The sequence below is a fragment of the Pavona decussata genome, unplaced genomic scaffold (genome assembly GCF_977016875.1).
Source record: "Pavona decussata unplaced genomic scaffold, jaPavDecu1.1 SCAFFOLD_386, whole genome shotgun sequence".
Taxonomy (NCBI): domain Eukaryota; kingdom Metazoa; phylum Cnidaria; class Anthozoa; order Scleractinia; family Agariciidae; genus Pavona; species Pavona decussata.
Window position 1 is genome coordinate 2,570,783 of NW_028145758.1, and position 14,889 is coordinate 2,585,671.

The 14,889-nt window shown below is 40.4% G+C and overlaps 2 protein-coding genes across 2 annotated transcripts in view; one reads left to right on the top strand and one right to left on the bottom strand.

Annotated features, from left to right (window-relative positions):
• Positions 1 to 571: 571 nt before the first annotated feature.
• The window catches only part of LOC146451649 (uncharacterized), a 41,762-nt gene continuing 27,444 nt past the window's right edge, over positions 572 to 14,889 (top strand). Inside the window, exons 1-2 of the mRNA XM_085098919.1 lie at positions 572 to 848; positions 14,220 to 14,510. Coding sequence (XP_084955045.1) covers positions 728 to 848; positions 14,220 to 14,510 — 412 coding nt within the window. The 5' untranslated portion in view covers positions 572 to 727. The remainder of the gene's footprint in view (positions 849 to 14,219; positions 14,511 to 14,889) is intronic.
• On the bottom strand, positions 8,530 to 11,605 carry LOC146451650 (uncharacterized). The gene is made up of 3 exons (XM_085098765.1): positions 11,404 to 11,605; positions 11,039 to 11,322; positions 8,530 to 10,947 (listed from the first exon to the last, which is right to left on the bottom strand). Exons 1-3 carry the CDS (start codon positions 11,603 to 11,605, stop codon positions 8,530 to 8,532), a joined length of 2,904 nt encoding a protein of 967 aa, XP_084954891.1.

Consider the following 14,889-nt stretch of genomic DNA (forward strand, 5'->3'; position numbering starts at 1 on the left):
ATAGTAATAAAAAATTAATAAATAAATGAGCTTGCGAGCAGGATTCGAATCCATGACCTCTGCGATACCGAAACACTGTTAGGCTGTGCCGGTTGCCAACTGAGCTAACAAGACAACATTTTGATAGTTCCTGTAAACATAGAAGAGGTGGAAGCGTAACAAATTCTTACAAATTATTTTTCTTCAGTTACAACACCACTTGCCAGTCAATTATGACGCCGCGTGCTCAAATATTGTTATTGTACAAATACAAAATGACAGGAATAACCGTCTTAATTACTGGTCCGGCAATAAAACAGCTGATTAGAATGTTTGTCTTAGCTTTATGATGAATATGGGTGTTACGGGCGCGCCGGTGAATACCGCCAAATGGCCCGCCCTCTGAAATGATATCACGCACGCGTTGTACGAAGGTTATCGAGACCTCTGTTGTTTAGGAAATGATAATTGCACAAGCCGGGATTAATTGATCAAATGTTTTGTTTTGCCATAATCTGCGCCTGTCTGTTTCCTGAAGACATATTAAAGAACATGCATGAAATATCCTTTCGTGACACTGCGGTTATATGATACCACGGTCAAGCTTCAAATTGATTTCTCTCATATGTACGTATGCCGCGTTGAAACGTAATTGATTCGCATCACATTACGAACTTCGTGTTGTTAAACGACTTATGCCTCACTTTTGTCTGTTTTGAACCTCTTGGCGTTCAATTGTGAATTGACAATGGCTAGTCAGCTACGACGAAATGCTACAAGACATGTTACTTCACGAAAGCCGATGGCAAGTTTCCTTCGTGTTTATTTGAGGCTGTTCGTGTGGGTGATTCTGAACTCCTGTGTTCAAGGTAGGGCTGTCTGTTCAGTTCTCTCTCTCTCAACATTCTCTTCATTTGTGATTACCTATTCGAGAATTGCTCTGCTTGAACGGTTTTCGTTATGTTCCAATTCGTTGATTTGTCGTCACTGTATGCGCACATTCTTTCAAGCAGCAAGATACATTTTGCTGTTTATAGCTGGCTAAAAGTGCTGATTACGGTTTGCTAAATCCTATCCGATAAAGCAAGGGCCGGATTAATTTATTTTTCTCTGGTTGAAGGAATTTAATTATTGTTTTGGAAGCTCACCATGACAGAAATATTTCTTGGATGCTTTCTTATCGATCCTTAGAGGCAGTGAAGTGGCAGTCATCTCTACGCCATTTTCTAACCGCAAATAATCGTGTGGCACAATTTCCGCTCACAGTGGGAAATATAAATTGGCGCGAATGTCATTATTTTTTTTTTTAGTCTGTACCGTACGTAGTCTTCTGGAACTATCTTTATAAGAAAAACAGATACAAAGTTGGAGCTTCGTTGCGTTACACAGTTTCGTTACCGGCAAAAACAATAAAATGAAGGTTCTATATCAGAAGTGTTAAATAAAACGGAGAAAACAAATGGGAAAAATAATGTTCGTATAGTAAAATGTTATTGATTTGAACTGTACCAAGAGAGGATCCTCTGTTGACTGTACTGATGTCTTCAGATAATTTTCTACGTAATTTTAACTGAATAATAACGGTAAACCAAAGAATCACAATTAAATTGAAAAATTGCTTGGCTTAAAAGTTATTATAAAATCCATTGGTTTCGTAGAAACCTTCAGTATTGCCGGGAAATGTCATTGGGGTGTTGACAAGTTTTAGATCGCATTGTCTGAGCATTCAAATCCTTTATAAATTTAGACGTATTGAGCAGACAGTTATTACCTGTCTATCACAATGGTTCTTTTAAATTGAAGAAAATTATTTTGGACCCATTATATGTTAGTCTGTTCGTCGCATAAATAACTTTGCAGTTCCGATGGAAACCCTTTGTTGTTTATTCTATCAAGCTTGTCACCTGCGCTGTTGGGATCAGTCTGCCGTCAATGTTTTGTATTTGAAATAATTTGCTGATCCAGGTCTACAAGTGATCCGGCACCACTCATTGGTTTGTCGCTGTGGAATTGCAAATTTTATTGTATCCCCCCCCCCCCCCTCCCCCACCCGGGGGCAACCTCCCAAGCATTTGGACTTTTGAAGACCACAAATATCACTAATTTCTATTGGGAAGGTTAGAAAACAAGCCCGGTATAGCAATTTTATTAGTTACGTTCGTTTTACGCCTTTGTTTGTCGTTTTCCACAACCCCCCCCCCCCCCCTCTCCCCCTGTTCAATGTTGAATTCCCCACGAAAAATAATGCGTAAAAAATTTACAGTTGAATCTCAACATTGATACAGGGGAGGGGAGGAACGTGAAGGCAAGGCAAAACTTAGCAATCTTCCCAAAAGTTTTGGCGATGATTGTAGGTTGTTCAAATTCCCGCCTCCCGGGTCAAAAAGCCGTTTAAAATGCCCTCACCCTATTAAAAGTGCGGCAAGACTTCTCTTCGAGCTTCGAGCTCGAGGACAAATTTTCAGCTTCAATCAATTAATCCGTCCATCAATCAATCAATCAATCAATCAATCAATCAATCACTATTAATGCTTCGCAAACAGTTTATCAATGACGTGACACCTTCCAAAAACTATTTTGAGGCCGTTGTGAGTGAGCCCTATGTTCGCAAACCATGTCCCTGGGCATCTCCGAACTCCGCTAGATCTAAAGAAAAATTTGTTTCAAATTCCCCATCCCGATCAAATGCCCGAGGATCGGATACAGCTTAGGGCTAGGGGAATTCCTGAATGTGGACCATGATCATGATCTTACTTATCCCAACACTGATTTAAATTTAAGGATTTAAGGTCGGGAATATTCCACGGTCTCCAAAACAACCACTCGCGGTTGAAATAAATTGTAATTACCAAACGCAACTGTCCGAGTAATGCGCCGAACAGTTCGTGCCTCCAACATCCCCCCACCCACCCCCCCCCCCCCACCCCCCGGCACACCCCAATATTCTTTCTTAATTCTGTAATAGGCTTTAAGGAAGACTTAATGAATCTGGCTTAGGTATTTTGTTGGTATTTTTATGCAGTAACCTTCTGAAGGGAAATGTAGCCTAAATTGTTTCTTTTTATTGAAAAACTTTCCAGCGTCTTCGTAAAAAAATCGTAGACAAAACAACAGAAATGAACGGAATTGATCTTCCCCGGATTCACTTAGAAAAGCCAGACCGAGTCACAAAAATGGCAACTTCAAAAAAAATGGCTAATATGTTTCAAATCCTTCCCAAAAGCGATTAAAACTAATTATGGATTATATGAAAATCACGTGATATCTCTCTCGTGAACAAGGCCGGAAAGGTATGTTTCAGTTTCTACAAATCATAAACCAAAAAATGTTAAAAATAAAAACCTTTGACCCAGCCCCGCTTGAACGACTGAAGATCCAGTGAGAAGCTTTAACAACCTCTGATTTACCGACAAATGCCAGTCGTCTTGAACATACCGGCAAAAAATTCAAAGCAATCAATGAGCTCACGATCTAAAAAGCTAGAGTTATGGTGAACTACTCTTTACGACAGTAAAAAAAAAAGACGAAAACAAAATAATTGGATATATAAACTGAAAAAAAATATATTTGTTTAAAAATATTTGGGTTTGACAAACAAGACTCGGGCGGCTACAAGATTTGATTTTCACCAGCGCAATGAGCGCCGTTAGAAGTAGCTAAAATAGCAGGATCATTATTACTGTTATGTAGCCGTTCTTGTAGATCTAAAGAATGTTTCTGGCAGTTTGTTCGTTGCTTTTTTTTCCACTGAGTTTATCTCTTGTTTGTTTTGGAACAGGCTTATCCGCCCAGTACAATTTTTTTTTTATCTCTTTTAAAGAAAACAAGTTTTCCTTATCAACAAAGGTACACGGTTTATAACTACTGCCTACGTCAATTACATATAATACTCGTCACCTTTCTGTCTTATCCCCCTCTCCACTGTCGATTTCAAAAGAAAAAAGTGAACATCGAGAAGGAGAAAGAGAAAAAGAGAGGGAAATAAAATTGTGATGCAATGATACGATGAATCTACTCTAGACCTTTTGTCAAGTTTCCAACTAAATGCTCGGGGCGAAATGCGATTTGCATTGTAAGAGGCTTACAAAAATGTGTGTAGCTTTTAACTCACTAAGTAACATGTGTACGGTAGAATTTGGCTTCATATTTGAAATTTTCCTCCCAAGAATTTGAGCAGAACAGTCTATTACCTCCCGGGTTATCCTATCAACACTGTAGTATGTAGCGGGATGTATGCCAGCACTGGAATGCTTAAACAACATCTTTTATTATTAAGAGTATTTGTACGGGTGTCAGTCAGCTGTTTTAATCATCGCTTGCTGATCACACATACATATCCCTGATAAAGCTACTGTCAATTTTAGATTATATATCTGCTAACTATTAGTACTGTATTTTCTCTCCCTGGCTCCAGACATAACAAACAGACAAAACCGGTACATTTTCAGAATTAAAAGGTGTCAAATTTTCCTTGAGAAAGAAAACGAAAAATGACTGACCCTCGCATTAAAAAATGGTCACAGTGATTTATTGTGCCCTAAGGACAACAAGGATCAATTTGTGGTTTGTTTTGAATTAGTACTGCTTTCTTCGTGGCCAGGTAGTGACGCGATTAAACACTCAAGGTCACACAATTTTCGTGAGTTTGAGTTCCAGTATTTTGCTAAGGCAATCATTTGTTGACTACAAGGCAAGGTGGTTTACAAAAAGATCTATGTTCCGTAGGAAAAGCATTTGATACTTTGTCTGTGGTAAAACTGAATATGATGATCTCATTTCCTGATTAGCTTATCATTTCCTCATCAGCATATCTCTTTCTCCTTTCCTTTCCTTAATTTCTTTTATTTCCTCTTCAGTTGAAAAGGCCAAAACTGGAGTCAGTCGATCGGTGGTCAACGAAGAAAATAGGGGGTAATGAAAATGAAATACAAGAAATTCGTATATCTGAACTACTAATGAAAAAATTAGGAATTGAGAAACCATTGCCTGAAGCTTTTTGTCTTCTACATTTCCCAAAATTTGATTTTGGCGCGTTTTGCTGCCTTCGATTGAATGAGACTTCACCAAATTTTAAAGATTGTTTTCATTTCGCCGAAGCGCTTGAATTACGCTTTTTGGAGTTTTTCCATAGTCTTTGACTCTTTTTTTCGCTGATTTTAAGTTTCGTTGGCTGTTCCTGTATTCCAAAAGGAACGTTCCTCTAGTATGGACTGTTCCTCGTTTTTGTGTTCCTATTGACTATAAGAGGACCAGATGTTTTACAAGGTAGGAACAAAACGTTCACTCTAGTGTAAAAGAGGAATATTTCGTTCCGAGTTCCCAATTGTAAATGGAACATATTGTTCTCAAATTGACAAATAAGGACTGTTTTGTTCCGAGTTCCTATCTGTAAATGGAACACATTGTTCCCAAATTGGTCATTTAAGACTTTTTTGTTCCGAGTTCCTATCTGTAAATTGAACACATTGTTCCCAAATTGGTCATTTAGGACTGTTTTGTTCCGAGTTCCTTTCTATTGATGGAACACATTGTTCCCAAATTGGTCATTTAGGACTGTTTTGTTCCGAGTTCCTATCTATTGATGGAACACATTGTTCCGAAATTGATAAATAAGGACTGTTTTGTTCCGAGTTCCCAACTGTAAATGGAAGATATTGTTCCCAAATTGATAAATAAGGACTGTTTTGTTCCGAGTTCCTATCTGTTGATGGAACACATTGTTCCGAAATTGATAAATAAGGACTGTTTTGTTCCGAGTTCCTTTCTGTTGTTGGAACACATTGTTCCCAAATTGGTCATTTAGGACTGTTTTGTTCCGAGTTCCTATCTATTGATGGAACACATTGTTCCGAAATTGATAAATAAGGACTGTTTTGTTCCGAGTTCCCAACTGTAAATGGAAGATATTGTTCCCAAATTGATAAATAAGGACTGTTTTGTTCCGAGTTCCTATCTGTTGATGGAACACATTGTTCCCAAATTGGTCATTTAGGACTGTTTTGTTCCGAGTTCCTATCTATTGATGGAACACATTGTTCCGAAATTGATAAATAAGGACTGTTTTGTTCCGAGTTCCCAACTGTAAATGGAAGATATTGTTCCCAAATTGATAAATAAGGACTGTTTTGTTCCGAGTTCCTATCTGTTGATGGAACACATTGTTCCCAAATTGGTCATTTAGGACTGTTTTGTTCCGAGTTCCTTTCTGTTGTTGGAACACATTGTTCCCAAATTGGTCATTTAGGACTGTTTTGTTCCGAGTTCCTCTCTGTGAATAGAACATATTGTTCCCAAGTTGGTCGTTTGAGAACAGATTTTGGACCATTTTTCTACGCATTCCCATTTTGTTCCCAAATTAAGGTGGCCTTTGGGAATGAGGCAAACAAGAAGGCGCCCTCAGACCTGCTTGGGCGAGTTTGGTGGCATGTCACTGTCATGAATTTTGCACAATAGTAATGAGGGCGGGCAAGTTAGGGCATGCTTTGGCAAATACAAACATATATGCAGTTCCTTTGCTCGTCATCGGCTCCTCGGTTATGGTTCAGATGCGCTTAAAAGGCAAAATGAGCAAGAAGTATAAAGTCGATTGGTCGGATATCGATGGAGCGTCGCCCAAACCGAAACGGCTTCACTTGGAAAAAGATGAAACCAACAGCTTGTATCACTGCCCAATACAAGAGTGCGACCATGATGGATTTCAAAGTCAAAGAGGGTGCAGAAAACATGTTTATAACAAGCACAGTTGGTTCTTTTATTTTGATGAAAAGCCCAATTCGAAAGAAATCACAGATTCGCGAAATGTTCCGATGGTGAAACCAATTCAAGATCAAACAACTGAAACCACAAAGCATGCCGTAAAGTTACTTCCTTCGTTTTCATTATCGTGTGACATTGCCGAGTTGTTCACGAAATGGTTGACTGGAAGTGGTGGCGGTTACAAGAAGGATCGCGCAGCGCAACAAATAGTTACAAGATGCTTTAAGTTTCTAAGATTTTGCTGTGAAGACGAGGAAGAGTTGACTTTTGACGTGGTGGACTTTAGTTTATGTTCTCCAAATTTGTTGTTCAAGTTTATCGACTACTTACAAGACGAATGCAAGCTCGGCCATGGTGGGCGTTTAGGCTACATAGACGCTATTTCTGAAATGATCGACTTCAGAAAACTTCATGGCGCATCAGAGGCAGTCTTTCAAAAGTTCTCTGCAACAGAGTTGTACCTCAAAAGAGCGCGAAAGACAGTTGCAAAGATGATGCGATTGCAGTGGACACACGATTTAGACATTGAAACACTGGAAGCAAGAGGCCACTGGGCAACAATGGAGGAGCTGTTGGGGGTCGTGAAATTCCATCTGCCGCGCTACGAAAATACCGTGAAGATTTGCAAATCGAGTCCAGCTCAAGTTAACCCCTCGGACTTGACATTTGCCACGAAATTCGTGGCCATGTATCTGTTCATCAAAGTGAAGGGGTCACGTCCTATGACTTATCAATATTTGACGGTGGACATGATTGATACAGCTAAGGAAAAGGGTGGATTCATTGATCAGAAAACGTTCAAGACTGCTGGAAAGTATGGATTTGATTCTTTGATTCTTTCCGATGCAAACATGCAAGTGCTCAATGGCTACATCTCGTACGTTAGACCTTTGCTTAAACCCAAGTGTGATTTCGTTCTCGTCAACAGAAATGGAGGCCAGCATGGTAAATTGGGCGAGATCATGAGCAAACTGGTGTTTGATGCAATTGGAAAGTACATCCATCCCACGCGTTATCGCCAAATTGTTGAAACGCAGAGCCTCAACCAGCTCACTAGCGAAGAGCAGAGGATTTTGTCGGAAGACCAAAAACACAGCTCTGCCGTTGCTAAAGTTCACTATCAAAAACAACGATCCCGAGAAGTTGCTTTGAAGGGTCACGAGTGCCTACAGAAACTACAAGGCGCCAAGGGGTCAGAAGTGGACGAGGACGTCAACGCAAGACTCGGCGATTCAACTTCCACCGCCGGGCCTTCTGTTGAACCAGGGCAAAATGACAACTCCTTCCCCAAAAAGGACGCCCTGCCTAAAAGAATCTTGCGCTCTCAGAGGAACATTCGTCATGTTTTGAAATTCACTACGCAAGGGGACTATTTTCTAAAGGAAGGGATAACTAAGCACGGGTTTGGACAGTGGACTGCTATTTTGAGAGACCTTGATTTCAAATTTCAAGACGGAAGAACAGCGGACTCTCTAAAGAAAAGGGCTGGAATGAAAATGCCGCTGGCTTGACACCAGAGGGACATATACCCGCATAAAAACGCTTACATGCCATCAATGATATAGGTTATTATTATTTTTTTTTTTTTTGGCATATCTGGTACTTTGAAAGCTTAACGTGCTTTCTCGAAAAGTAAAGCCCAACAACAGTCATTGAAACAAAATGCTTGCTTTTCATTAAACTGAACTGCAACAGAACTTTAATGATTTTGATCTTACAAAGCATGGGTTTAATTAATGTATTATATTAAGTGTGCACGAATTAAGTGATAGTTTGAGTATGGTCTGGTCAGTTTTACTTTTGGGTAGCGCTAAAGTAGTCGAGGAGCGTATTCGGCTTTGTTCTCTTGGCCACCTCTTGGCTGAGTGGACGCTCTTTGCGCTTCTTCGTGGTACAGGTTCGAAGCAACTCCTCTGAGACAGCGAGATCGTTGACGTTTGCAAGGGCAGCCTGCGCAGGCGACAGTGCACTGCTCGGAACGAGAGTAGCGTCGGGTTCTGGAGATGCTGTGATGGAGCATGGCGACTGTGGCCAGTACTGATCTACGTCGTTTAGGCGTGGAACGTAAGGTGGCGTTCTTGGCGTTATGAACAAATCTTGTTCTTCGTCCTCTCTTTCTTCCTCGCTGTAGTTATTTTCCACTGCCGCGAGCGGGAGGGGCTCCATTAAGCTTTTCACCAGGTTTTCGTCTTCTTCTGTAAGAAGGCCAAGCATTCTGCAAACTCGCTTCCGTTCAGCCAACGCTTCCTTAGACCGGAGGGTGCCGAGGTTACTGTGGTGGTTTTTGAGCTTGTCCTGCCGCACTTCGAGGTGGGCATTAATAGACGCTCTCCTGTTCCCATCGAGGTTGCCATGAAGAAGCCTAACGCAATCGTGCAACTCTCGCTCGGTCCTAAGGAGCCAGGAACCTTCAAACACTCGAGCTGCCTTCTCGCGGCGCTGTTCTTCCTCCTTCGCTCTCTCATCTCTACAGTAGTTGTCTAGTTCCCTCTGAAGTGGGCTTGGCATCTCTTGATCTGGATCAAGTGGCAACATCTCCACGCTCTCCACACTTATTCCCTTGTCTAGCAAGGCTTGTTTTTGCATTTCGTACTGCTGTCGTCTTCTGTCTTCTCGCATTGATCGCTTCCTCTGTTCTTCTTTGACTATGTGTTCAAGCTGTCTGCGTTGTAAACTGCCAGGATGGGATCGGCCCACGGAATCCCTCAATGCATCCAAGACGTCGTCGGACATGGAAGCACTTTCACGGTCTTGTGGAACATTCGTGACTGCGCTAGAAGTGGTCTCCTCGACGAGGGAACTGGCCAGCGTGAGACATCTGAGTTCCTCTTTTTCCTTGTCTTGCAGGATTCCTTCTTCATCGTCACTGTCTGTGTCGTCTTCGTCACTTTCATCGCTCTCGCTGTCGCCTTGACAGTCTTTTGCCTTTTCCGTGGCCCAAACCACGCAATCCATAGCGTGTTTCTTTAGCCATGCTGCGGCGCTCTTCTTAGGATTTGGAAGGGTCTTGAATACATAAGTGCGCAGTCGTTTCTCCATTGCTGGTTGGTGTGTTGGACCAAACTGCAGCTTACGCTGGGCGGTGATTATCATGGGGCACTTGTTGAGAAAAGCCTTTGCGGTCTGGTACTTTACATCATGCGCAGAGTATCCTCCTTGCGTCAAGACCTTCCAATCGGCAATGTCCAGGGCGCTCTCACTGGCTTCATCAATGAAGATCACTTCAGTAAATGGCGTGATCATCGCTTTATTAAAGGCTCTTTGTTTGGTCACTGTTGCTATATTGCCATGGTGTATCAATCCCTGGATCGGAAAGAACAAACTTGTCTTGCCACTGTTTGCTTCGCCCACAAGGCACGGTACCTTGTCTTTGTGTTGCTTCTTGTTATAGTTCAGAAGCTTCAGAAAATCGTCACAAAAGTGGGCCACCTCGTCTGGGGACAAACTGTTTTCCAGGATCTCTTTGAAGTACTTAGGATCAGGATCGTTTGTGGAATCGTACGCGCAAAACGCCCTGGGCGATATTTTTCCAATGTCGTTGGCGTTAATTGGACTCTGTACAAACGCACGCTTCTTTATGGACCAGCAAATACCGCCATTAACTTCAATGAGATCGTAGTCGATCATCAAAGGTTGGAACAGCTCACAATGAGGATCTGATAGAAGCTCAATCACCTTTTTCATCTCTCGTATGAGCCTCGACTTGAAGTGCTCGTTCGTCGCGATAGTGTTGATGAATTGTCTGGCCTCGCACTTAAATGAGTAAGTGTACTTTGCTTTTGGGTCGCGCTTGTAGATCTTGCCTCGGTAACTGGCATATTCAAGTTGCTGCATTGCGATTGTTATGTCGTTTACTAAGATGGTCAGCTTGTCAGAAAGTCTTTTCTCACCCGTCATCTTCTTTGTATTGGAGCTGTTGAAACCAAACTTATCGATCTGTAGTTTGGCTTCAATCATCTTCTCTAGTGCCTTTGTCAGAGATTGCTGGAAGGTAGGGTTGAGGAGTGTAACGCGCACGACGTTTTCTCTTCCACAGTCCTCTAGCTCTTGAGAAGACAGAGGAGACATGCCTCTAAGACTTTGGTACTCTTCATGAAAGCTGTACTGGTAGGACGTTGTTACAAGGTCCTGCATGAAGGGGTTCTTGTGGTCTTTTAACGTTTTGTAGAGTTCCTTGATAGCCATGCACACTTTTCCGTCTTGAAACTGTACCTGAAAAAAAAAAAAGGAAATTATGAGTATCGTGCTTAAATTGTGCTCGTCCAGTGTGTGTCATTGCATTTATCGTTAGTACATGTGATACCTGATTAGCTGTGACTGCAACTCCACATTTCAGCAGTGCCCTATGGACAATGAGAGGATTTGCCGGAGCACCATTAGGCGTGGTTAGTGCTAACCAATAGTTAATTGCAGGCCAAAGCGATTTGTTGACAAGTGTTGGGTTGCCATTGATCATTTGCTCAGATTGTGTGCTTGGTACAGGACTATTTTCTCCATCGTCATCGCTGTCATCACTTTCTTCTATACTTCCCTTCTTTTTCTCTTGTGTAGCTACGGCACTGAAGAAAAATGCCGCGTTTGGTATACCTGAGAAAATTCAATGAAAACTGTTTTTCAAGGTCATGAAGCTTAGTTTGAAGAAAAAAGCAACCAGGAGCTGAGTCGAACCTGAGATTTCTCTATCGCACAAATCCCGCTTGTGGCAGATGCTATTCCAAGATGTGAGAAGGTCTTTTTCCTTCACATTAATTACGCATTTTGCACTGATAACGCTGCACTGACCGGCAACAACGGGACTCATGTAACATAAGGCGGCTCCTCGAATGGCCTCGCTGTTTAACTGTTTACTTGGCTGTTGTGCTCGCCGCATCCTCAACCTATTGACAGTGGACAGAAATGAAGCCCAAGCTTGCTTCTTATATAGACCACTAGTACTTGCCAGGTGGCTATGAATATATGAATTTCACGAAGTGATGCATATTTCTGCCTTAAAAGGAGCGCATCTCTATTTTAAACACCTTCTCTGCTTTAGAGGTCTTGACGTACTGTTTCTTCCACTATGATAAGCTAATTACAATATTATGCCTTGCAACTTGCTGCCACTTGTTGCAGTAATTTTCTAAAGTGGGCAGATTTTGGTGTTGATTCTTAGTCCCAGAGCAATTGTTAATTTTGACAGCTTCTAGTTTTTGCGTGTTTTTTAATGCTTCTCGATGCTTCTATTGTTTTTTTATTAAAAATGCTTCACAATGTATGTGCAAACTTGTGAAAAGGTAGACGTGATGATTAGAATTAAAAACTACTCGCCAGTGTCGTGTCTTCCTTGGTTATGTTACCAGAAGGAATCGAAAACAATTAGAAAACTAATTACAATATTATGCCTTGCAACTTGCTGCCACTTGTTGCAGTCATTTTCTAAAGTGGGCAGATTTTGGTGTTGATTCTTTGTTCCAGAGCAATTGTTAATTTTGACAGCTTCTAGTATTTGCGTGTTTTTAAATGCTTCTCTTTTTTATTAAAATGCTTCACAATGTATGTGCAAACTTGTGAAAAGGTAGACTTGATGATTAGACTTAAAAACTACTCGCAAAGTGTCGTGTCTTCCTTGATTATGTTACCAGAAGAAATCGAAAACAATTAGATACAAAGCAGCGCAAAAGAAACTTCGACAACCCAATAAACTTGATATTGCATACATTGTCTTGTAAAATCCATGTCAGACAAAATTGCATGTTGGGTTAAATCTGATCATTGTTTATTCATATTCCCGTTAAATCCTTGAGAACTACGTCTTCCGCCTCAACAGTAGAAGTTTGTGTTGCTTATAATATATTACACCTAATCCATTGCATGACACTGCAAGTTTGCAGGTAAGACAAACTTTTAATATATAGGCGGAAGATTAGGATTTCAGGGAATTAACGGGGACATGAATCGATAATCATGTTACTGCTTTATATTACTGTAAGTATATACATATAAAATAAATTCAATAATATACTTACAGTAAACATGAGAAGCAAATCATTGGTTATTCATATTCCCGTTAAATCCTTGAGAACCACGTCTTCCGCCTCAATAGTGGAAGTTTGTGTTGCTTTTAATATATTACACATAATCCATTGCATGACACTGCAAGTTTGCAGGTCAGACAAACTTTTAACATACAGGCGGAAGATTAGGATTTCAGGGAATTAACGGGGACATGAATCGATAATCATGTTACTGCTTTATATTACTGTAAGTATATACATATAAAATAAATTCAATAATATACTTACAGTAAACATGAGAAGCAAATCATTGGTTATTCATATTCCCGTTAAATCCTTGAGAACCACGTCTTCCGCTTTAATAGTAGAAGTTTGTCTTGCTTCTAATATATTACACATAATCCATTGCATGACACTGCAAGTTTGCAGGTCAGACAAACTTTTAACATACAGGCGGAAGATTAGGATTTCAGGGAATTAACGGGGACATGAATCTATAATCATGTTACTGATTCATATTACTGTAAGTATATAGATATAAAATAAATTCAATAATATACTTACAGTAAACATGAGAAGTAAATCATTGGTTATTCATATTTCCGTTAAATCCTTGAGAACCACGTCTTCCGCTTTAATAGTAGAAGTTTGTCTTGCTTATAATATATTACACATAATCCATTGCATGACAATAATATACTTGCAGGTAAGACAAACTTTTAATATATAGGCGGAAGATTTGGATCTCAAGGATTTGACGGAAACTCGAATGTAACATCATGTAGCTGGCTTTTAGTGTAAGCAAACCTCTACTCATTTTGTCGGAAGACATGTATTTCATGGATTTAGCGGGGGAATCTTAGATTCGTTTTATAATTATAAAGGACTAGTATCATCATAAAAGTTCATGTATTAAGGGCCGAAACAACATCGGGTTTGGTGAGGGCTTGACGCCCTTCTACTGAGTACGAGGTATGACTTGATAATTTTTTAGCGTGATAGGTCTGTGCAGTGCACTGATTTCTTAGGAAAATTACTGTAGAGCGGTAGAAAGGAACAAAGAGGGCCCATGTTTGAGCGTTCCATGGTTCATGACAGTGTGCTTTCAAATGTGCTTGAAGATTGTTTTCTTTTTAGCCAGAAAACACCTTGCAGTTTTATTAGTTTATTTTTGTCATGTCGAGAATGGATCGTACAGAAAGAAACACAAATCATCGTTGTAACTATTATCTGGTAAGGAACCAGGAACTTTGGGAAACGATCCTCTTCTTCTTCTTCTTCTTCTTCTTCTTCTTCTTCTTCTTCTTCTTCTTCTTCTTCTTCTTCTTCTTCTTCTTCTTCTTCTTCTTCAGGCTTTCTTTTGGGAGCTGCTTAGGTTGCGAACATAACTACGATAGTCTATCAATTCTAAATTAAGGGGGAATGGTCTAAGTAATGTCCAAACTTTTTCTTTGTGCTTATTATTAATGAATTTGATTCATTGAATATTAGGCCGCCGCCCACTCCAATACGTTGGACAATGGAGGCATAACCGCATTATTCCCGAAGGATCCTCAGTCGATCTCAGTTGTGAGGTCAGTGATCCAACAGTGCGAGTGACCCTTTGGCAAATGTTGCCCTCAGGGGCAATGTTCACTCCAAGAAAAAACGTAGTAAAATATGGACAGATTTATACTCTTCATCGAGCATCCAAGAGTACTGAGGGAACTTACCTATGCAGATCAAGCCAACCACGATTTGCGAAGAATATTGGCAGAATTTCCGTCTCTCGAAGTCCCAAAGGTAAATGGAAAGGCGAAAACTATTGGTTGCTGTTAAATGGCTTTAAATAGATCGTTTTGTCCTCGTTGTTATTTTTTGAATGATGGTTAAAACGATGACGACGAAGACGATGATGATGATGATGATGATGATGATAATAATGATGATGATGATGATGATGATGATGATGATGATGATGATGATGATGATGATGATGATGATAGCAATCTTGGTAAAGACGATGACAATGATTACGATTAAGACTGAATTATAATGATATCTTGGTAAAGACGATGGCGATTATGACGATGACGATGATTAAGATGAAGAGCGAATGATAATTAATGATGACGAAATGATAGTTGTAATGATGTCAATGGTATTTAATATGACTTTTAAG